This window comes from Rana temporaria, chromosome 2 (assembly GCF_905171775.1).
Source record: "Rana temporaria chromosome 2, aRanTem1.1, whole genome shotgun sequence".
NCBI classification, from domain to species: Eukaryota; Metazoa; Chordata; class Amphibia; order Anura; family Ranidae; genus Rana; species Rana temporaria.
Window position 1 is genome coordinate 442,808,772 of NC_053490.1, and position 23,347 is coordinate 442,832,118.

General features: G+C 43.8%; 1 protein-coding gene across 2 annotated transcripts in view; it reads left to right on the forward strand.

Annotated features, from left to right (window-relative positions):
• Window positions 1–23,347, forward strand: part of NLK (nemo like kinase) — a 249,330-nt gene that overhangs the window by 113,957 nt on the left and 112,026 nt on the right. For both annotated transcript variants that reach the window (XR_005747103.1, XM_040338431.1), the window contains exon 2: window positions 7,394–7,523. Coding sequence is in view for 1 of the 2 variants with exons in the window: in XM_040338431.1 (XP_040194365.1) it covers window positions 7,394–7,523 (130 nt within the window). In the remaining variant the exon portion in view is untranslated. The remainder of the gene's footprint in view (window positions 1–7,393; window positions 7,524–23,347) is intronic.

Here is a 23,347-nt window from a genome sequence, read left to right on the forward strand (position 1 = left end):
TCCGTGAATGGCGCTGGACGCCATTTACGCTAACGTCTAAACAAATTACGTCCGTGCGACGTCATTTAGCGCAATGCACGTCGGGTAATTTACCCGACGGAGCATGCGCAGTACGTTCGGTGCAGGAACGCGCCTAATTTAAATGGTGCCCGCCCCATTTGAATTAGGCGGCCTTGCGCCGAACAGATTTACGTTACACCGCCGCAAGTTTACAGGTAAGTTTTGAGAGTCAGGTACTTACGCTGTAAACCTGCGGCGGTGTAACGTAAATAGGATACGTTACGCCGCCGTGGAGTAACGTAATTCTATGTGAATCTGGCCCCTGGTTTGTAAGTCTGTTTTACAACAGATCTAGTAGTCTTGCAAATGTAGCAGTTAGATGGTCGAGACAAACCATTTAAAGAGCAGTTCCAGCCTGGGGGAAAAAAAAGAAAAGTCAGCAGCTACAAATACTGTAGCTGCCGACTTTTACTATAAGGACACTTACCTGTCCAGTGATCCCGCAATGTCGGCACCCCAAGCTGATCTGTCCACTGTCTCCAGGTGCAGGTGTCTGCATCTTCGCAAAGGCAAACGGGAAGTGAAGCCTTGCAGCTTCACAACCTGTTCCCTGCTGCGTTTTCTGAATGTCCCGCCGTTTCCTGGGACCTGTCTCTCTCCCAGAAGGAGGGGCCAGAGATTTTGTAGATCGCCGCACAACGATTGTGGTGATCTTACCCGGAAGTGGGTACCTGGTTTTGACAAGTACCTGCTCCCCGCCCCTGAAAGGTGACAAATATGGCAGTGGCATAAGAGGGGTGGGGGAGCAAACAAGCTCCCCCACTGGCTGAGGTAACAGCATGGCACCATTGGCTGCAGCTGCTGTCAATCAAAGTAATTGAGCCAATGAGGAGAGACAGGGGGCTGAGCTTCAGCTCTGTCTGAATGGACACAGGGAGCTGCGGCTCGGGTGCCCCCATAGCTAGCTGCTTGCTGTGGGTGCATTCAACAGGAGGGGGAGGGGCCAGGAGCACAGAAGAGGACCTGCGAAGAGGAGGATCTGGGCAGCTATGTGCAAATCCACTGCACAGAGCAGGTTAGTATTTGGCCCCTTTTACACTGCCGTACTGTTCAGGTCCACCTGTCAGTTTTTTCGGCGGACATGAACGGCAGCTCCATGCTTGCCTATGGAGCGTCAGATGTCAGCGGTGACATGTCCGCTGACATCTAATCCGCTAAAATCAGACGGATGGCGATACGTCGCCATTCGTCCTGGAGGATCGGATTAGGTGAGATCTGATGAAAACAGACATGCTTTCAGTTTTCGTCCGATCTCTCCATAGCAAGCAGGGGCACTCGACAAGCCCCTCCCCACTCAGTGAGCAGAGAGGGACCTGTCATCCGCCAGATCAACAGAGTGATCTCCAGCTGAGCTGGCGGGCGCCGCTGACGGATCCGTCCCATGCGGAAGAGACCTAACATGTTTGGGACTTTGGTATCACTTTAACCACTTGCCGTCTGGGCCAGTTCTGACATTTCTCTCATACGTGTAAACCTTTTTTTGCCAGAAAATATTTTAGAACCCCCAAACATTTTATATTTTCTAAAAGCAAAGGCCCTGGAGAATAAAATGCTGTCTGTTTCAATTTTATCTTTTACACAAGATTTGCTCTTGATACAAATTTTCAAGAAAAAATACACTTTAATGAATTTTAGTGTATATAAACGCAATGTAATACCCCTTTTTTTTTTATTACATTTTTTTGGGGGTAAAATAGAAAAGCTGTTATGCCGAGTAAATAGATACTGATCATCTTGCACTAAGAAATTGTTCATTCCTGTGGAATGGTAACAAACTACGCCAGCTAAAAATCTCCATAGACAACACTTTAAAAGCGCAGGAGGTGTATTGCTAGGATTATTGCTGTCACTTTTGATGTTGGCGGAGATACCTCATATGTGTGGTGCAATCACTGTATACATATGCGTGCGGGACCTAAGTATGTGTTCACATTTGCAAACAAAACAAAGGGAAGATATGATCTGAAGGATCCACATGTGGAGACTATAACATGTCTAGATTTTTCACGTTTATGAGGACTAGATGACTGATTATACTGGGGAAAAGGGTTATAGTATATTTTTAGCTTCAGGAATAGAAAGCCGGTTTTTGATTCACTGTTATACCTACCCATGGGGATTAGATACTTCCTCCTTCTGTGGATAAGAGAATTTGGAATTGGGGGCGGCACCTCAAGCGCTGGATAATTGATACTTCTAAATATTGAAGAATTGCTTGAAATCTGATATTCACTACAGACTGCATTTTTTCAAAACCCCTTCATGCATACGCCTTTTTCTGAGTTAAGCGATGTCATGACATCACATTTTAAGGGTTACTTATTCCCAGTGCCGGCCCAAGACATTGTGCTGCCTGGGACCAAGAATGAAATGCTGCCCCCCCCCAGAAAAAAATCACGCCAACCAAAAGGCCCCCACATTCATTATTTATATCATGATAACTAAAGGGGACCCGTCATGGCTCTATACATGTATAAAGGAGTATAAAGAGGACCTGTCATGGCTCTATACATGTATAAAGGAGTATAAAGAGGACCTGTCATTGCTCTATACATGTATATAGAGGACCTGTCATTACTCTTTACATGTAAAGGAATATCCAGAGGACCTGTCATGGCTCTATAAATGTATATAGGACTATAAAGAGTACTTGACATGGCTCTATACATGTATAAAGGAGTATAACGTGGGCCTGTCATGGCTCTATAGATGTATAAAGAGAACCTGTCATGGCTCTATACATGTATAAAGAAGTATAAAGAGGACCTGTCATGGCTCTATACATGTATATAGAGGACCTGTCGAGACTCTTTACATGTAAAGGAATATAAAGAGGACCTGCCATGGCTCTATAAATGTATATAGGAGTATAAAGAGGACCTGTCATGGCTCTATACATGTATAAAGGAGTATAACGAGGGCCTGTCATGGCTCTATAGATGTATAAAGAGGGCCTGTCATGGCTCTATACATGCATATAGGCATATAAAAGGACCTGCCATGGCTCTATACATGTATCCAGGAGTATAAAGGGACCTGTGAATTGCCGGCGGCCACAATGTCTTTTGCGCAAACTAATCAATGTACGCTAATTGTGTTGTTTTTTTTGGTACCAAAAATATGTAGAATAATACATATTGGCCTAAACTGAAGAAAATAGTTTATTTTTCAAAATTTTGGGGATATTTATTATAGCAAAAAGTTAAAAAATATATATATTTATAGCACAAAAAATAAAAACCGCAGAGGTGATCAAATATCACCAAAATAAAGCTCTATTTGTGTGAAAAAAAGGACATCAATTTTATTTGCGTAGCGGAGCGGGCTGGTGGGCATCAGTATGCTGCCCCCCTAAAAGTGCTGCCTGGTACCCATGGTACCACCCAGTCCCATCATAGGGCCGGCCCTGCTTATTCCAAGACCCGATCGAAGCCGATTCCGGCTTAGTTCGGGTCTCCAACCAGCCGGCTGAAGTGCGACCCCGTCCCCTCCCGCTGCTGGGTTAATTGCTGAACGGCTTCTTGGCCGTATTGGTTGTTATCCCAAGAAAGCCAACCGTCGGCTCTAAAAAAAAAAAAAAAAAAAAAAGTACCGGGTGATGCTCATCCCTGTACAATCCCTTCAAGCCGAGGCCGCATATTTGCGTAAGGTCAGCGTGAAGGGGTTATAAGCCTCGCCCCCATGTCTGAATTAACTGCAACTGAATGTTTAGGCTCAGAATATATATTTTTAAAGTGAAATAAATTATCTTTTAATACAAAAATTTATAAAAAAAAACTACCTGCTGTACCTACCTGCTCTGTGCAATAGTTTTACATCTAAAAAAAAAAGTGATACTTAAGTTTCAACTTTGCTTTTTTTAAGCAACAAAAAAAAAAAACATGTTATACTTACCTGCTCTGTGTAATGGTCTTGCACAGAGCGCAGCCTAATCCTCCTCTTCTTCTCGGGGTCCCCCCTGGTGCTCCTGGCTTCAGCCCCACTGAGTGCCCTCAAAGCAAGTTGCTCACTTCCAAGCCGACCTCAGTGTGTCCATAAGACACGGACAGCGTGGTTTGGCCCCACCCCCTGCTCCCTTTTCACTAGCTGTGATTGACAGCAGCAGAAGCCAATGGCTTACTCTGCTGTGTGTCAGCCAGTGAGGAAGGAGAGACTCAGAAGAGCGCTGGATCAGGATCGGGCACTGGTAAGTATTGTGGGGGGAGGGGAGGGGGAGGGGGGAGCAGCATACTGAAGGTTTTACTTTCATGCCTTTAGAACCACTTTAATTCAGGGAAATAACCTTTAGGAATTACAACCACTTTGACCTTAGTCTGCCCACCAGGAGCGACAGTTATTCACAGAAATTAATGTTGAAATACATTCAGGGGCAAATTGCATTTCCCCTCCACTGTGGTGAAAATTTCTGTAATGCTGTGGGCCTGGCATCATAATTTGCTGCTTTGTGGAATGTGAATGGCATTTGCTTTCCAAGTACTGACATCTGCAGGTGTCTGCATTGTGCAGATCATCGTATAGAGGATGGCTGCTGTACATAATAGTTTGTAATTTGCAACAGTCACATGACTTTTCAGTTAAATATTTATTCTAGATTGCTTGTAAATCATGAGCAGTATGGGCAAAGAGCTTTCCTTGGTCTGGGCATAATATGCTGCTGTTACCGATTTAACCACTTTTCTACCGGAGCAATTATTAACATTTTTACATACATTTAAATCTTAATTTTTGGGCTATAAAATGTAAACTCTCAAACAATTTATATATTTTCTACAAGTAGAGGTCCTGTAAAATAAGTTGGTAGCAGTTGCAATTTTTTAAGTTTTTTATATTTGTGCAACCGTTTATCAAATGCACATTTTTAGGAAAATACGGTAAACCCAGTTTTTTTGTAAAATAAAAAAACATGAGGTCGTGTTGAGCGAATGAATGCCAGACATGTCATGATTCAAAATTTGTGTACACCCATAAAATGGTACTTAAAATTCTCCATGGGTGATGCTTTAAAAAGCCTTTAAAGGGTTAATTTAGCGTTAAAGTGGTTGTAAATCGCTGAATAATGGAAAAAAAATTAAAATACCTGTAAGGCAATGAAATCTGCTAGTATGCATCGCATACTACCACATTATAAAATACTAACCTTAGAACAAAGTTCTTCCAGCGGTGCCCGCTCACTGCTGAGAAGGCTGGCATTTTCTCATTATGTTTCTTCTGGGTTTGCGGGCTTCTCGATGTGAGTGGCCAGAGCCGCAACGACGTCACTCCCGCGGGAGCAGGCACTATCAGCACGGGCCCTGAGTGCATGCGCCGATGTTATATTATAGGCTTACCTGTAGGTACAAGTGGTGTAACAGATTTTCCAACCACTTTAAAACCATGTGCACACAGTCGAAATTGCCGATGAAAAAAGTCAGATGGGTGCTTTTCATCCGATATCCTGACCGTGTGTATGCCCCTTTTGGACTTTTTTTTCCGTCTGAATTTTCGACGGATTTAGAGAGCAGGTTCTCTATTTTTCTCTCAGAAATTCTGACTGAGTTTTGCCCGGTCAAAAGTCTGACCGCATGTACACGGCATAACTGTGATTTATGGCTTTAGAAGTCTTATTTTCACACTGCTTTCATACTAACACCACATAATGCAGACACGTTTCCATTTGTGTGTGAACACAGGGGTCGCTTTTAATTTTAATTTTATTTTTATTGCAATATAATTTTTTCAATACTGAAAAGCAGAGTTCCACCCAAAAAATGAACTTCCACTGTAAGGGAAGGTGACCCCCTGACATACCACATTTGGCATGTCGTTTTTTGGGGAGGGAGCGGAAACCCTCTTTTTAGAGGGTTCCAGCTCCCACTTCCTCCCGGGGCTCCGCGGCGTCAGAAGGAAGTTCACCCCTCCCTCTCGCCAATCATCTGGGACACGTCACAGGTCCCAGATGATTGCCTGGCCAGTCACGGTGCGCAGCGCGGCTAACGCATGCACAGCTCACGCATGCACAGTGCATGCCCAGCCGGGCACCCACGGTGACAAGCTCAGATGAAAAGCTCCCATCTGACTTTTTCAGATGGGAGTGAGAGGAGCCCATGGCTAAAGGAATACAGGACATAAACAATGTGAGAAAGCAAGTGTATCCAGAAGCCGTGACCATGGGGAGGTCCCGAATGTGTGTCCCATTGGGGAGGTTTCACCCATAGCCAAACAGGAAAATGGAGGAAATTCCCATTGGACTCTTTCCCCTCTATTGCTTTTCTGGAGACAACTCAAAATTTGGGATTTTCTTTCAATGATCATGGTTGTGACAGGAGTGACTTTGGTTCAGTGGTTTGTGGAACTCGGCTTGCCCTGGAGAGTTCTGGAGGCTCCTTGTCCAGGACCCTCTTAGGTGTAACTCACCTTGTGTCTCTAATAGGGGCACAGGGTGAATGAGAACCCCACTGTGATCTGTGCTAGTCAGACTCAATGCTGTATATATGTATATATAATGTGTGCTGTCTCATGCTGTTGTGCACTATTTGCTGTGATGGTTTGGGGTGTGACTGTATTCTATTGTCTATTGTGGCTGTGTGCCTCAACTATAATGGGATGTGTAAGTGTCTTACTGTGAGGAAAGAGGGAGGGGGATTCCTCCAGCAGCCCCCTGCAGATAAGGCTGTTTACTAATGAGAAGTTTGAACACACCTGACCTGTGTGTCCATTGTCATTGGACAGTTTGTCCCGTCCTGTTTTCCAAGGGTGGGGGGAAGTGTTTTGAAGGGAGACACCTGTATAACGTGTTTGAGTAAAGTAGTCTGGTGGTTTTTACCCTTTACACTGAGGTGTTGTTTGGTGACTGGGGGGGGGGGGGCTGGAGAGTCTTGGATGAGGCTGGTTCTAGACAGATGAAGCATTGACGGCGGACCAAGTTTAGTTTGAGGATAGTGGGTTCGTCACAATGGTAAACAGGACTAATAGAGGGGATGAATCCCCTTAGCGGAGGCGCAGACAGCAATAAAAGCTGACTTTCCAAAACTTAGAAAACATAAGTTTTGTCTTTAATTATACTTTAATGTTTTTGCAAAATCTAATACACATACAATATTGCACATTTGATTTTTGAAAGGCCAATCCCTCTTAGGAACATGGCCAATAGCATAAGTGTGACTACCCTGCAAATAGTCACTCTCCAATTTCTGGGGTCTATTACTTGATTAATCTGCCAAAATATTATTAGTCTGTGTTGTTGCTTGGTGATGGGTATTTTTTTTTTCAATTCTGTGTCTTTAATAAGCTACTTAATTTTCATCAATCATTAGGATCCAGAATACTTAATTGATATTTTTTTTCCATTTTATAGGTCAGTAACAGATCCACGGGATGGAAAGAGAGTTGCTCTCAAAAAGATGCCCAACGTCTTCCAGAATCTAGTCTCTTGCAAAAGGGTCTTCCGAGAATTGAAGATGTTGTGTTTTTTTAAGCATGACAACGTAAGTAAAGATGGACACTGATTTTGCTGGAAGTATTGATGGCTATATAATTTATTTTGATGTCTGCCATTTCCAATCACTGGGAAAAGTCGCAGGTGTTACTGTTTTAACAACGTTGCAGTGTAAAGTTCTTCTGCATCTGAAATAGCAGATGGAAACTAATTGCAATACTGTATAGCATGCACCACAATTATAATGGTGTTTTTAATATTTTCAATATTAATGCCAAAATGTCACATCTTCTGCCAGGGTATGCAAACTTTTGAGCATGACTGTACATTCCAAATAACAAAAAAATTACCTGTGGTTTTAGTAATGCAGTGGTCCACAGAGCAGCGCATCGGTCCAGGCAGCAGGCAGGGATGTGTTCAGCGACCGTAAAAGCAATCGTCCAGGCAGCAGGCAGGAATATTGTCCATAGTTGGTACAAGCAGAGATACTGTCAGCACAGCCAAAGCGTTGGTCCAGGTAGCAGGCAGAGGTGGGGGCAGCAGCAGTAAAAGGAATCGTCCAGGCAGAAATACTGTCAATAGTCAGTAGAGGCAACAGGCAGAGATATGGTCAACACAGCCAAAGTATTGGTCCAGGCAGCGGGAAGAAACATGGTCCATAAAGTCCTGGGTCATTACAGGCAGCGATATGGGCAGCACAGCCAAAGTATTGCTCCAGGCAGCAGGAAGAAACATGGTCCATAAAGTCCTGGGTCATTACAGGCAGCGATATGGTCAGCACAGCCAAAGTATTGCTCCAGGCAGCAGGAAGAACCATCAAGCTTAGGGACAGGGGTAGAGGCTTCCCCCGCCCAAATCTCTTTGAAGCCTCCGGACACCAGACCCTATTTTGGGAACACAGAAAACCAAAAACTGTGTTTCTCTACTCAGAACGCTATTCTGAAACCCCTCACATATGTGAGACCCCTGTGTACTAAAGTAGAAGGGCAAAAGATCAGTCCAAGTGGCACGCAAAAAACAAGGTAGATTAACAGGCTGAGGTTGGTGCGCGTGGAAGTCAGCAACATGGTTTAAAACGGCAGGCAAAGACCTCGTCGGTAAACGGGCCAGAGTCAGTTAAAGTGGAGGTTCACCCTATAAAAAATTTCTAACACTACATCCAGCACCGTGCTGCATATAAAATGACACTGACCTTTATTTATTTTTTGCCGTAGATATCGTTAAGCCGTGGAATTCACAGCGTTCCTATTGTCATGCCAATTGATTGACATGCTAAACGACGGCGCACACAGCGCATCACGACTTCCCGAAAGAAGCTCGGTTCGGCGCCGGTGCGCAGGCACCGAATAGAGCCAAGCCAACCCGAGCTTCCTTCGGGAAGTCGTGACGCGCTGTGTGCGCCGTCGTTAAGCATGTCAATCAATTGGCATGACAATAGGAACGCCCACTCCCGCGGGATTCCCTACCCGGAAGCCGCGGTGAATTCCACGGCTTAACGATATCTACGGCAAAAAATTAATAAAGGTCAGTGTCATTTTATATGCAGCACGGTGCTGGATGTAGTGTTAGAAATGTTTTATAGGGTGAACCTCCACTTTAACGTGGAAGGTAGAAACATGGTAGCAGTCAAATGATTCGCACATGTATTTGAATTGGGAAATAGCAGTCCGTTTAAAAATAAGGCTGCATTCACACCTCGGCGTACAAAATCACAGCGTTTTGTCCCGCGAATTGCGGTGACAAATAGCAGCGTTTTGTACCGCGATTCGCGGCCGCGATTGTGAATGCAGCCACTCTGGAGACCGGGAGATCAGATTCCTCCTGCTGGCCGCCTGGCCCGCACTCTGCCCACTTCTACCAGCCTCTGCCATGCTGACAGCACCTACTACTACCACCAGTCTGCAGCCTCATCTCAGCCTGATGACTCATCGTGCCATGTCCGCCCAGCTTGTCACATCGGCTCCCGGCGGCCTCCAGGTCAACAACAATCCGGTGATGAGCTGAGCGTGTTGTGATGTCTCCCTGCCAGCGTCTGAAGAGGAAGCAATGATTTCATTACAGCGCCCGCAGCGGGACTGTGACTGCTTGTCCCCCGCCTCCCTCTGCCCAGCGGGGAGCCGCCTACCCTCTATGGAGATGGATCACATCTCCTATGCCACACGCCGAAAGACGCCTGAAAAAAAGGTCCGGGACTTTTTTTCAGGCGGCAGGTGTTCGGCGTGGAGATGTGAACCATCTCCATAGAGGGCAATGTTACATCATCCCTCTGGCGTGTCGGGGCGGCAGCGGGCGTCACACTACAGGCGACAAAACGCCTAGGTGTGAATGGGCTCTAAGGGGAACTAATATCTTATAGATGTGTGATAATTTGGGAGGGACATTCGGGTCAATAACTGGTATCTCTTCTAAACCTCTCCTCTGCTACATACACAACATTTCGTTTGGCGTCTTCTTCCTGATTCTGTGGGGGGAATGTTATAGGGAAAATCTTGCTTAAGTTGACACACACTATCGGAGCAAATGCTTCCTGGGGCAAGTCCTTGCTGGTAAATCAGGACAGTGAGAGCCGGTTCACACACAGGCGACACGACTTTGGGGGCGACTCGGCAAGGCGATCTCAAGGCGTCTTGAGAGGCAACTTGCAAAATGACTTCAGTATTGAAGTCGATGCAAGTCGCCCCGAATCGCCCCCAAAGTAGTACAGGAACCTTTTTCTAAGTCGGAGCGACTTGCGTCGCTCCTATTATAACGGTTCCATTCACTACAATGGGACGCGACTTGTCAGGCGGCTGTGTCGCCTGACGAGTCGCCCCAGTGTGAACCGGGTCTTACAATGTCTTCAATATATTTGTGGTAGGTGATGTACTGATTTTCGGTTGATGTATAACTCGTAGCAGACATAGAAGTTATATATGGCAATATGAAAGAGGAAATGCAACTTTTTTATACCAGTAACGGGACTTTCGAGTTGACAAATATGGTTGTAGCATCTGATCTTTAACCACTTCAATACCAGGCACTTACACCCCTTCCTGCCCAAGCCAATTTTCAACTTTCTGCGCTGTCGCTGTTTAAATAACAATTGCGCGGTCATGCTACGCTGGATCCAAACTACATTTTTATCATTTTGTTCCCACAAATAGAGCTTTCTTTTGGTGGTATTTGATCGCCTCTGGGGTTTTTAATTTTTGCTATACAAATAAAAAAAGACCGAAAATTTCGAAAAAAAAAAAAGTTTTTCTTTTTTTCTGTTATAAAATTTTGTAAATGAGTAAGTTTTCTCCTTCACTCATGAGCACTGATAAGGCAGCACCGATAAAGTGGCACTGACGATGGGCACTGGTAGGCAGCACTGTTGGGTGGCACTGATATGCAGCACTGATGGGCATTAATAGGCGGCATTGATGGGCACTCATGGGTGGCACTGATTAGCATTGATAGGCTACACTGGGCACTGAAAGTCTGCAATGGTGGGTACTTATGGGTGGCATTGATAGACGGCACTGATGGGCACTGATAGGCGGCACTGGTGGGCATTGATACATGGCGCTGATGGGCATTAATGGGCACTGACATGCGGCACTATTATGCAGCACTGATGGGTATCCCTGGTGGCCCTGGCAGGGATTTTGGGTCGGCACTGACTGAGATTTTGAGTGGGCACTGTTTGGCAACTGCCTGGGCATTGATTGGCAGCTGCCTTGGCACAGATTGGCATTCCCTGGTGGTCTAGGGGGCATACCTGGTGGTCCAGTGTGGAGGCCCATCCCTGGTGGTCCTGGGCGACATGCTGGTGGTCCTGTGTGGTGACCAAGGGGGGGCTGCGCTGATAAACTATCAACACATACCCCCCCTGTCAGGAGAGCAGCTGATCGGCTCTCCTCTACTCGCGTCTGTCAGACGCGAGTGAGGAAAAGCCGATCAGCGGCTCTTTCTGTTTACATTGTGATCAGCCATGATTGTACACGGCTGATCACGTGGTAAAGAGTCTCCGCCGGAGGCTCTTTACCAAGATCAGTGTAGCAGTGTGTCAGACTGACACACCGCACCACCGATCGTCGCGAAGCGCGCCCCCCCCCCTGTTATCCTGCAGGACGTCAATAGACGTCTAGTCAGGATAACAAAACCACTTCCCGGACGTCAATTTAGTATTGACCGGGCGGGAAGTCGTTAAATTAAACACATTCCGGCTTTAAAACAGGGCCGTGTCTTCTCTGAATCTCCACCAAGGTGTCATTGTGGATGGTAGAGAGGATGTAAACCTCTTGTCCCTCCACTTCATGGCCAACATTTCCTCATCTCTCAAATGGAGATTCCCTGTTTTGTAGCTTTTTTGTTAATACTTTTTTGGGAAGCCCTTCCTGTGTTTTTTCAGTTTTTTTGAAGGTACCTCAGGCCAGGGTTTTTTTTTTTTTTTTTACGGTACAGGTGATGAAAAAGGGGCAAGCTGGTATAATAATTGTCCACATATAAATGATATTCTTTTTTGCCAGCTCCGAGACAATTTTCCCACTGGTTCTGATATATGTGGGGCACTCAGGGGTTGGAGATGAAAGTCTTTTCTTTCATAAATGTGGAAGGTGTACCGTATCAAGTGTCTCTATCACAAAGTTTCATTTGTTTTAACCCACACCTGGCTCTCTTACTGTAAATATACTCTTTCAAGTGCAGCCCGCCAGTAAAGTGGATAAGGTATGCGTCCACAGAAATATTTTGGTCTGGGACAAACACTTCAGCAAATTGCTAAGAAAAAAATTATCAGAGGGAGCGTATTTTGTACAATTTGTCATGGTTGGGGTGATCTTGGACAGGGCACTGCGAGTTATCTTTAAAATTTAGGAAACACATAATCCTGCCATAGCTTGTCCTGTACATGACAGCAAACTATATTGACATGTGTTGGATGGGTTGGTGGACCAGTAGGCATGCAATACCCTCTTCTTTGTAAGCCCCAAAAACAATTTAGACTCTTTTAGTGTGAGACGTCGTCAATGGAACACGTGCACAGGATGAAGTAGGTTTGGAGGTATTAAATTGCTCTGCATAGAGATTTGTTTGGTCCACCATATACTGCAGCAAATCTTCAGGAAAAAACAAATAAAAATAATCCAATTGGGAAAAATGGGTTAGGCTACACACCTGGCTGTGCGGTGAAATAGGGGATTATTGCGGACTCTGAGCTGGCAGGAAACCATAAGGTGTTTGCCAGGGCATCGGAAAGGTAGGAGTGGGCCCGGATTCTTTGGGTTGTGTGTATAATTCCAGTATTGGTACTGGGCTCCTCTTCCTGGGGTCTGGCGCTGCTGGTGGTAGGCAGGTCTTCTGATCTCCCTATTCTTTTAGGAGGGACGGTTTTCTCCGCTGACTCAGATCCACTACCCTCTACTGGGTGCGTTTAGGTGTTTTTTTTTATGCCCTGAGCACAATTCTTCTGCCTTCAAACTCTGCTGCTCTTAAACTATGGTAAAAGCCACAAGTGTACATGAATACGCAGGTTTTTATGGAGTTGAGTTCAGGGGCTTTGGCAAAATATAATAAATAAATAAAAAAACGCCCAAAAATGTCCCAAAATGTCCCAAAAATGTCCTAAACGTGAGTTTCGGAGCAGCAGTGTGCATGAGGCCTCATTCTGTGGTCTTGCCCTCTCCAGTGTTTGGTGGAGTGATGATTAAACCCTTCCACACCCCGTGTATGGAGAGTCATTTGTGTGTTTTTGCTTTTTAAATCCTATTTTATCTAGTAATATAGGGCCAGATCCACAAAAGGGATCCACAAAATACGCCGTCATATCCCTGTTTCTATCTTTGGAACTGATCCACAGAATCAGTTTCCAAAAGATAGGGAGAAGATCCGACATGTGTAAGGGACTTACACTGTCGGATCTTAGGATGCAGTACTGCATCCGCCGCTGGGGGCATTTCGAGTCGAAATGCCGCTTCGGGTATGCAAATTAGCACTTACGGAGATCCACGAAGCTTTTCAGCTTCGTTTTTTCTCCGTAAGTATTAGTTTGCAATCGTAAAATTAGGGCTGCTTTTACAAGGCCTAAACTGTTTAGGCCTTGTAAAAGTAGACCCTTCTATCTCGCGTCGCCGTCTTTTTTTTTTTAAAAACATTTTTTTCCCGCCGCAACTCTTTTTTTTTTTTTTTACGCCCGTCGCAATTCTCAAAACCCGGCGCAACGTAAAACCGCGCTAAGCACGTCGGGAAAATGACGTCGTGAGCATGCGCAGTACGGACGGCGCGGGAGCGCGCCTAATTTAAATTTTAATTTAAATGGGACTCGCCCCATTTGAATAGGAACGCCTTGCGCCGGCCGGATTTAAGTTACACAGCCGAAAATTTCTAGGTAAGTGCTCTGTGGATCAGGCACTTAGGTAGAAATTTTCCGGACGTGTAACTTAAATTGAAAAAGTTACGTTGCGCCGGGTTTTTGTGGATCTGGCCCATAGTCTTGCCTTTTTGACTGCGATTTCTCTGAACATAGATGGCTGTAAGTTCTTGTATTCTTTTATTAATCCTTATTTACATTACATCCTGGGCAGACTTATCCTGGAAGCCTGGAAAACACAGTCCACACAATTGTATTCTGTTGCGCTCATTTTTTATTAATTTGTTTTCAAATCAGCTCAGTCTCCTGATTCCTGTTTTCCTATCTACAAGGTTCCCAGGCTTGCAGTGTTTGTTTGCTTTGTATTATTGACTAGCAGCAGCTGGGCTTTGATTTGCATTAATACTGTTGCATTTACACATTATCCATTCATTTTATGAGTATGAACTAAAATACTTTGACTCCACTGACTTAAATATTGATGACCTAAAATAGGTTGTTATAGCGTACATTCATACGTCATCGGTGAGAAGCTTTCAGGGGATTAGGAAATGCTACATCTGTTTTGTTTTCCACTCTTTCCAGTTTTATGATGTGGCAGTCTTGTCAACACTAAAGCAGACCTTCACCCACAATTATACACATTTGTCAATTTTTCCATCCTTTACATACAACTTTGCAAGCTTATTAGTTATTAGAGAAGCCATTCCCTGTTAATGTGTTGCATCCTCCAAATATTAACAGAATTCCGTTCACTAGCCATGCTTTCCTACTTTCCAGTTCCTTCCTGTGAAATGTTAACGTTCAGGTAACTAGTACACTCTTTTTTTTTTTTCTTAATTGTCCATTAACCACTTCAGCTCAGGAGGATTCCCCCCCCCCCCCCTCCATGATCAGGCCATTTTTTGCCATACCGCACTGCGTTACATTAACTGACAATTGCGTGGCTGTGCGACACTGTACTCAAATAAAATGTATGTCCTTTTTTCCCCACAAAATATTTTACTTTGGTATTTGATCACCTCTGTGTTTTTTTTACGCTATTGACAAAAAAAAAACAAAGGGAATCAGTGACACCAATAACAGTGATCAGTGCTAAAAAATATGCACTGCCACTGTACTAATGACACTGGCTGGAAAGGGGTTAACATCAGGGGTGATCAAAGGGTTAACGGTGTGACTAGACAGTGGTGTTTGTGTACTGTGTGGAAGGTGCTTTTACTAGGGGAAGGCATGGATTCATGTTCTAGCTTTGCAGGAACACAGGATCCATGCCTTCATTAGTGACAGAACAGTGATCTGCTTTGTTTACATAGGCAGACTGCTGTTCTTCCTGTGTACCGAACGATCGGCAGGTGCTGGCAAACATCGCGCCCACTATCTAGAAGTGCGGGATCACGTGTGTGTACAGGGCTGCCATCAGGGGGGTACAGGCATTACGTCTGTAAGGTGCCAGATGGTCCCCCTCCCATTTTTTTTTGCATTACACCTGTAAGGGGCCCAATGGTCCCCAGGCCGGCCCCCCTCCCGGTTTATTTTTATTTTTTTGCATTACACTTGTAAGGGGCCCGATGGTCCCTGCGCTTATTATCTTGCGCCAGGAGAGAAGCGATTACACTTGAACCCCCGCCCCCCCTGGTTCTCTGCTTCAGGGAAGCCCTGCCTAAAGCTGTGTAAGGGGCCCCAAAATTTGTCATGGCTGCCCTGTGTGTGTATATATAATATGTGATTCTGCACACAGCTGCATAGCAGTAAAACTGGCAAGTGGTTAAATCTGGATTCTAGGTATAAGGACCAATACAAGTATTTAAATTTCACACCTGATTAATTGCTGTGAAAGCTGAAAATCAATGTAGTCATTGGTTCTGCTAAAGTGATGTCTTCAGGCCGGTCAAGAGACTCGTGGCCGCTTTCCAGCTCCGATGGATGGCTTTTAAAAAACTAGCAGTGTAAATGCCTAATTTGAGCCGTCCTCAGGCCGGTCACATTACTCGTGGCCACTTTCTTCACCCCCTTGTGATCTTGAAGTTCAGCCTGAACTTGTTTGGTTGCACTTCTACGGGTCATAGGAGTGCAATTTGTTTTGAACTAGGTCTGATATCCACTCTCTGCTTACGTCACTAGAATTGGTCCAGGTACCGCCTTGTCCATGCACCCTTGTCGCGATAATGGTGCCTGGACGGATGGCTGTCTTGGCCTCTCAGGGAGCTGCTAAAATACGTAGAATCCCCAAACATTATACAGTATATATTATATATATTTATATATATTATATATATATTTTAGCAGAGACCCTACAGAACGACCTGCGAGAATCGTGATCTTTATTCTAGGGTTAAGCACTTGGACTCTTCTACTATGAATCCTTACTGTTGTCATAGATAGTGCTACACGATTATGAAAAAAAATGAGAATCGCTATTTTTTTGCTTAGAATAAAGATCACGATTCTGACAAACTTTTTTTATTTGAAAGATTTACAACATCTCAATATTAGGTCATCAAACAAAATGGCAATAAAAAGTACTGATTCCCTGGAATCTTTGGTATTTGATTTAGTGGTTTTCAGAGAAGAAGAAAACATTCTTGAAAAGCCTTTAGGCTCCATTCACACCTGAGCATAGCGTTTTCAGGCAGAAAGTCGCGCAATTTTGCTGCAATTTTTGCAGCGTTTTTACCGCTGATTTGTACAGGTCAAAAGGTCACCAATGTAAAAAGCAGAAAAAACAAAAAACAAATCTACCTAAAAAAAAAGTCCCAGAACTTGTTTGAGCTTCAGGCGTTTTAGAGCTTCTGGCTTCAGGCGTTTTGGAGTGGAGATGTGAACTATCTCCATAGAGAATAATTGATTTTGTCCCCTCCAGCCTTTTGTAGCTTCAGGCTTCAAGCTACAAAACGCTCAGGTGTGAATGGGGTCTAAGGGTCAATTCAGTGATAAGCATGCGTTAATTTAAAGTGCTACTATAGTGGTAAAAAAAATTGCTAGCAGGAATGCAAGAAATAAATGCTAGTAATACAAAAACATACTGATGTATAGGCACCATATGCATTCCACGCTGGATCCACTGCGGCCGATGGCTTCCCCTCCGGTCCTGGCTACCTTTTACTTTACTATCCCACCACAAGATAGATACCGATACCAACATCCTGTGGTCACCCTTTATCCCAGCCGTGTGATTCGTGTACTCAAATGTGAGCTGCCTATTATCACTGCCCCGAGAATCATGGACATGCTGGATGGAGATCGTGTGGGGGTGTGAATCAAGATTACAATTTTTTTTTCACGATTAATCGTGCAGTTTTAATGTACATTTTTTTATAGCATCCCAACATTTTTTTAATTGGTGTTCTATATATTTTAGCACATGCCTTCACCTGACAAGTTACAATGCATTTTCAGAATTTGTTCTTCTTGCTTTTCCCTTTTAGGCCAAGTAGCTAATCAAGGAGGCGTGTGCATGCATCTAAAGGGATACTCTGTTTTATAAGCTCCATACACCGAGTGCTTCATCATACAATAGAAGTTTGAAAACCATACTGCGAGCAAGAGTCCTGTCATTTCAAAGGCCAACAAGAGGGGAAATAGGTCTAAAGGGATATAGTTAGTTTTATTTGCACTTTTTTCCTTAAATGGAACACATGGGGAACTTTCAGCTGGTACAGTACTTGTTTTATTGTTTTAGCCTAGGTTCTCACTGATGTGGTGCGGGAAATGCAGCAAATCCTGTGCCTTTCCCACACTGCACTGAAAACGCACAATGTCCATGCAATCTGCTGAGCGTGTCAATGTCAAATTAACGACACCCTAGAACATATCCATGGCATGTTCACCTATTTGTCTACCCAACACTTAGCAGGCTGGCTTATCATCATAGCTTCCGCTAGCCAGCACTTCTAGATACAGATCATGTGTATGGGTATATTTGCCATTGTGCCCATCCGCATTGGTGGTTTCTGTTATCAGGCTGTGTGTACTTGGCCATACACTGCGGTATAATGGGCTTTGAGAAAATGGTGGACTCATTAACTTCAATGGTGGACTTCAATAAAATGGCCGCTCCTTATATCTTAATGGCAGGCTTCTAGAAAATGGCAGACGAACGTCCGGTTTTAAAGACTATTTATGTGTATTCATCATACCCTGCGTTATCCCCTGATGATGTCACGTGACGTGACAATACGCATCGGAGCACCGGGCACAGACACAGTCTGACGTTTGAGTAGGAGCTCGGCACTCGTGGATGTATACACGCTATTTCATCTATTTATGTGAGTTATTTTGATTTTATCAAATACGTTTTTTTTACGGAGTTATGCTATGGACCCCCTGATGTTATCGTTACCACTGAGCTGATCGATAGACGTCTGTGGATCAGTACCTACTTTAATCTATCCAGCTGACACTCTGAGGGGGATACAAGTTTGGCACTAGTGGATTGACGCCCGCTGAGTTTTTCTACATGTGAGTGCATCCCGAGACCTTACTCTCTTCTTTTTAAGGTTCCCTCAGTGTGTTACACTATTTCTCTCTGTGTTTATCTTCTCTCTTCCATGCTACATATCGGTTACTGAGATCTGCCCTAGGGACTAAGGAGAAGGTCTTTGCCAGTTTCCATATTCAGCCCTACCTGTGATATCCTTTAGCTGTTTGGACAAACAGCAGTGAGGTGAGCTGCTAGTGCACTCAGAGGTGATATCACTGAAGATTCTGTTCAACATGCTGCTTTTGGTGGAGGTTTTTTTTGGACACTGTTCTGTGGACTATTTATTGGACTTTTATATTTGATCACTTTATGGATGGGACTCTATCACATGTATGATTTTATTCCCAATTGCTATCTATATTATATATTCCACATATTTTTTGGATACATTAGTATGTGTACTGTGTGTTCACTGCTATCTATTTGAACATTTTAGGTGTTCGCTCACTGTATTATTTATATGCCCTTAATTTTTATTGTTTATTGCAGTATCATAGTAATTTTTTTTTACCATTGGCTATTTCACCCACGGCCCCCCTCTTCCCCTTTCCTCATCCCCTTCCCCACAGGGCAGTCACCACTCTTTACACATTTATTTCTTCTGTCAGGATCAGATCCACAGGTCACTGCTGCAGTCCCCTTACCCCACCCATTAGACAGCGCAGGAGTTCTTCACCTTCACGACACCCTGGAACAGCTCGAAAAACGCAGTGTGATTGCCAGAATTTGATTGCATAGGTGTGAACACTAAGGATGAGCTCAGGCGTGTTCACAAGTCCACGTGCCCCCGCGCCCACCAGGAAGCTGACACTCTGCAGCGCTAATCACAGGCAGTGATATCTTTCTCAATCCGAGGCTTCACAGATCGGGAAATGTCTCACTGCCTGTGATTAGAAATGCAGTGTCAGCTACCTGGTGAGTGCGGGCATGTGGACTTGCGAACGCACCTGAGCTCATCCTTGGTGAACACCCATGTGATGCAATTCAGGCATGGCAAAAAGGGGTTCTGCACCATTTTGATGCCAGTGCAATGCAGTTCTAGCCACACAAAATGGCTAAAATCACACCGCACAGACATCGCATCTAATTTGCACAGGAATGCGGTGTGAATTACACGCAGTACCCTGCATCGCACAAGTGTGAACCCAGGCTGGGCTGAACCCATTTATAAAGGACTCAAATTAAAGTGGATTCCCTCACTTTTTATAGCTTTTCATCTTGCTCCCCCACGATCAGTCCATTCACTTTCTGACAAAAAGCATGCAGATAGTAAGTAAAAGCAGAGTTGAATGAGTTTATCGCTGTGCTGCTTCTCCCTTTCACTGTTAAATCGCAGTCTGTGGTTGGTCCAGAACGACTTGGGCTTCAATAAAGTGGGTGGGCTGATGCTGGTCATCAGACTGAAGACATCTAGTGGTAGAAAAAAGTACTACAGGTTTCTCTGCATTGAAGGTGATTATTGCAGCAAGCTTGTTTGTCATTTTTTCTTTTTCTTTTTTGGCTGGAGTTCTTCTTGAGGCCCCTTCATATGGGTGCCTCTGGTTAGCTTAGTTTTACTCTAATCAGTTTTAATAGGTTAACGGTGGGTACGATTGATGAATAAACTGTTGAAGTCAACTCAGTTATGACAGCATGCAAATTATTTGTTATTGGGATATAACACAATACAGTTTTTCATTGCTAAGCCAGAAGAACAGCGTTTCTCTGTAATAATAAATATAGATATTTGTATGTACTGATATGTTTTTTTAACACTTTTAAGGCCATAGATTCTCCTGGAGCTCTGCTCCCTTTTTTACGGCATATATATTTTTTACTTTAATTGTCTAGGGCAGTCTTACTTAGCATCAGCTTCCTAATGAGCTGCTAACAATTGAGGTTTTAAGGGCATCCTAATTCATCAATTAAGCTGCATCTTCTGTGTGGTATTAAACCTTTTTTGGCTGTCCTTCATAACTAGAGTTGTGCATCTTTAGTCATACACTGGGGAATTACTCAAAAGAAATAAGCCCGCTTCAGAAGAAGAATTATGAGGAAATCAATACAGTAATGTAAGGTAAAGGAGAACGCATGACCCAAACTCAATTTATGTGTAGTTATAGACATCTGTTTTCTCAGAAAAGCAATTTTGTATAGTTTATTTTACGGCTTGAAATCCTGTTTTATTGCCTCTTGATGGCACATATGCTTTTATAGCCTGTGATGGGTCATGGACCCTGTGCAGAAGCTCTTGGTAGATGGTAAGGATTGAAGTGCCACCTGTAGAGTGAAACTGCAGTGGATGCTTGTGCGGTATAAAAAAAATGTTTTTCAATAAATATTTAAATTGTTATTGAAGCATTAGACGTTGTTTATGCCAGCTTTTGAGGGGGACAATAAAAAGATGCAGTTGCGCTGCATTTTTACTGCGTTCCCATTACTTTCCCTTGAGCTGCAAAGGCAGCGGACAGGTTTGTACACATGACATGGCCACAATGCTTTACATTCTAGTGCAGCAAAAATTATCCCCCCTGTCAAGCTCGACAGACAGTCCCGTCCACTGAATCCGATCCATTCACATGAATAGGATCGTAACCGTCCTACAAGTACATGCAATGCGTGTGGTTGCAGCATGGTGTGGTTTTTAGGGGTTAATAGGTTGAAAAATAACACCTCAAATGTCTTCTCAAGATCAATAAATGGCATGTTGCTTTTCAGAGGGTACTACTAGATTAAGCGATGTTAAAGTGGTTGTAAACCCCCAAAAAAGTACAAATAAAAACCCTGTAAGGCATAATGAGCTAGTATGCAGCACATACTAGCTCATTATGAAATACTTACCTTAGATTGAAGCTGTTGCAACAGCCCCGAACACCGATGTGACTGGCGTCATGTCTCACAGGCTCTGGCGATGTGATTGGCTGGAGCAGCAATGACGTCACTCCCACGCATGCGAGCGGGAGCCACCGGTCACGGCACGGCTGCTGAAGAAATGGCACGGGCGAGCCGTTTCTTCAGTGCGCATACACCAATGACGTTGGCACAAGAGTATATGGTAAATATCTCCTAAGCCGTGCAGGTTTAGGAGATATTTACAGTACCTACAGATAAGCCTTACTATAAGCTTATCTGTAGATACAAGTGGTGTAACAGAATTTACAACCACTTTAAACCCAAAGGCATACATTTTATTATACTTCAGTTTACCAGTTATCAAAGGTGATGGCTTTGTTTTCTTTCTTTGCTTTCTTTTATTTTCACCTAGTGATCTGGCTAGTAATTCTGTTCAACAGAACAAGTTGTCCTGCAGATTTAGCAGTTTGGAGGGTTGAGAAAAACCATTTACCACTGACAGGGATCAGCTTTTATTTATGTAAAACCTTTATCCGAAAAGGAGAAAAAAAAGCTGTTGCTGTAACTGCTTAAAAGTGTTATGCCTTGTACACACGGCCGGACTTTCCGAGAAAAAAGTCAGACAGGATTTTTTCCTCAGCTATTCCGACCGTGTGTGTGCCTCATCTGAGTTTTTCCTTCGGAAATTTCGACGGACTAAGGCTGCATTCACACCTGAGCGCTTTGTCGCCTGAAGCGCGACGCTCAAAAACGCTAGAGGGGAAAAAATACATTATTCCCTATGGAGATGGTTCACAACTTCACTCCAAAACGCCCGACGCCGAACGCCTGAAGCTCAAACACGCGAATCGGGCGTTTTTGAGCATTTCCATTTCCCATAGAAAGTAATGGAAACGCTCGATTCAAGCGACTAGCGCGCCAACAAGCATTTGCTACGGGCGTTTCGTCGCTTTAATCAATAGAACATTTCACCCAGGCAGAAGATAAAACAAATCTACCAACATAGCAACAAGTGATGAAAAGATGATCATTTTTCCTATTGGCTAAAATAAAAAACGTGGAAGTACAAAAACGTCAGACGACGCTGTATGCAAACGTGCAAATAAGCATGAATACGCGTGACAAAACGCCGGAAAAAAACGCCCGGAAAAACGACCGAACGACCTACGCTCAGGTGTGAATGCAGCTTAAGAAAGAGAACATTTTCTATCGGAAATTCTGTTCGTCTGTATGGGAAAAAAGTCAATACATGCTCAGAAACATTGAACTTAATTTTTCTCGGCTCGTCGTAATGTTGTACATCACTGCGTTCTTGACAGTCTGAAGTTGGTGTGACAGCGTGTATGCAAGACAGCTTGAACGGAATTCCGACGGACAAATCTGTCAGAGTTTATCCCAACGGAAATTCCAATTGTGTGTACGGGGCATTAGAGTTTAGGGTTTAATACATTTTAATATTATTCATTTGAGATGGCGGATTCAATAGTTAATAATCTGCACTAGTATGTGTGTGCAGAATTTAGAAGATAGAGGCGGGCACACACAATCCCATGTTTGTCGGATTTGTCATTCTGATTGGCCAACTGACAGCAGGAAGTCCTCTTGGACATTCAATCTGCATTTTGTGACCAATCTGAGGCCAGAGTTTTTTCGAAATAGGGGGCAGTAAAATGTATTAATGTGTATTTTTTATGTTTGCAGATTAATGCAGCATTTATTGACCTGTGTTCTATCGAGAAATGCCCTCCATCGAAAAATGCCGGCTAGCATTATAGGTAGTTGTGGGTCAAAACAATGAATATTTCAAAGGTTTCAGTAATGTGTCCTGGTTATTACAATGCTTTGTTGCATAAGCTTTGGATTGCAGTTCCTGTATGAGCCAGTACAACGGGGGTTCTGTGCGTTTTTAAATTAAACTTTGTGACTGCTTAATGAGCTTACCAAGAACTAATTCTCTGCCTCGTTCCGATGGCGTAAGCACAGTTTTTACATAACCTACCCTCCTATCATTGTTTGTTTCAGTTTATATTATGCAATGGGTTTTCATTTTGTCCCTTTTAGTTTGCTTTACTGTAATACTCTTTCAATGTTATGCACCATGTAAATCATTACTCTAGTTTCACTGTTTTTTGTTGTAGCACGGGTTACATTTCCCGTGTCAAGATTTTGAGTCACAAATCAATGGTTCTGACAAACCTGAGTGTGTGGGTCCTAATCTAATCCTAAA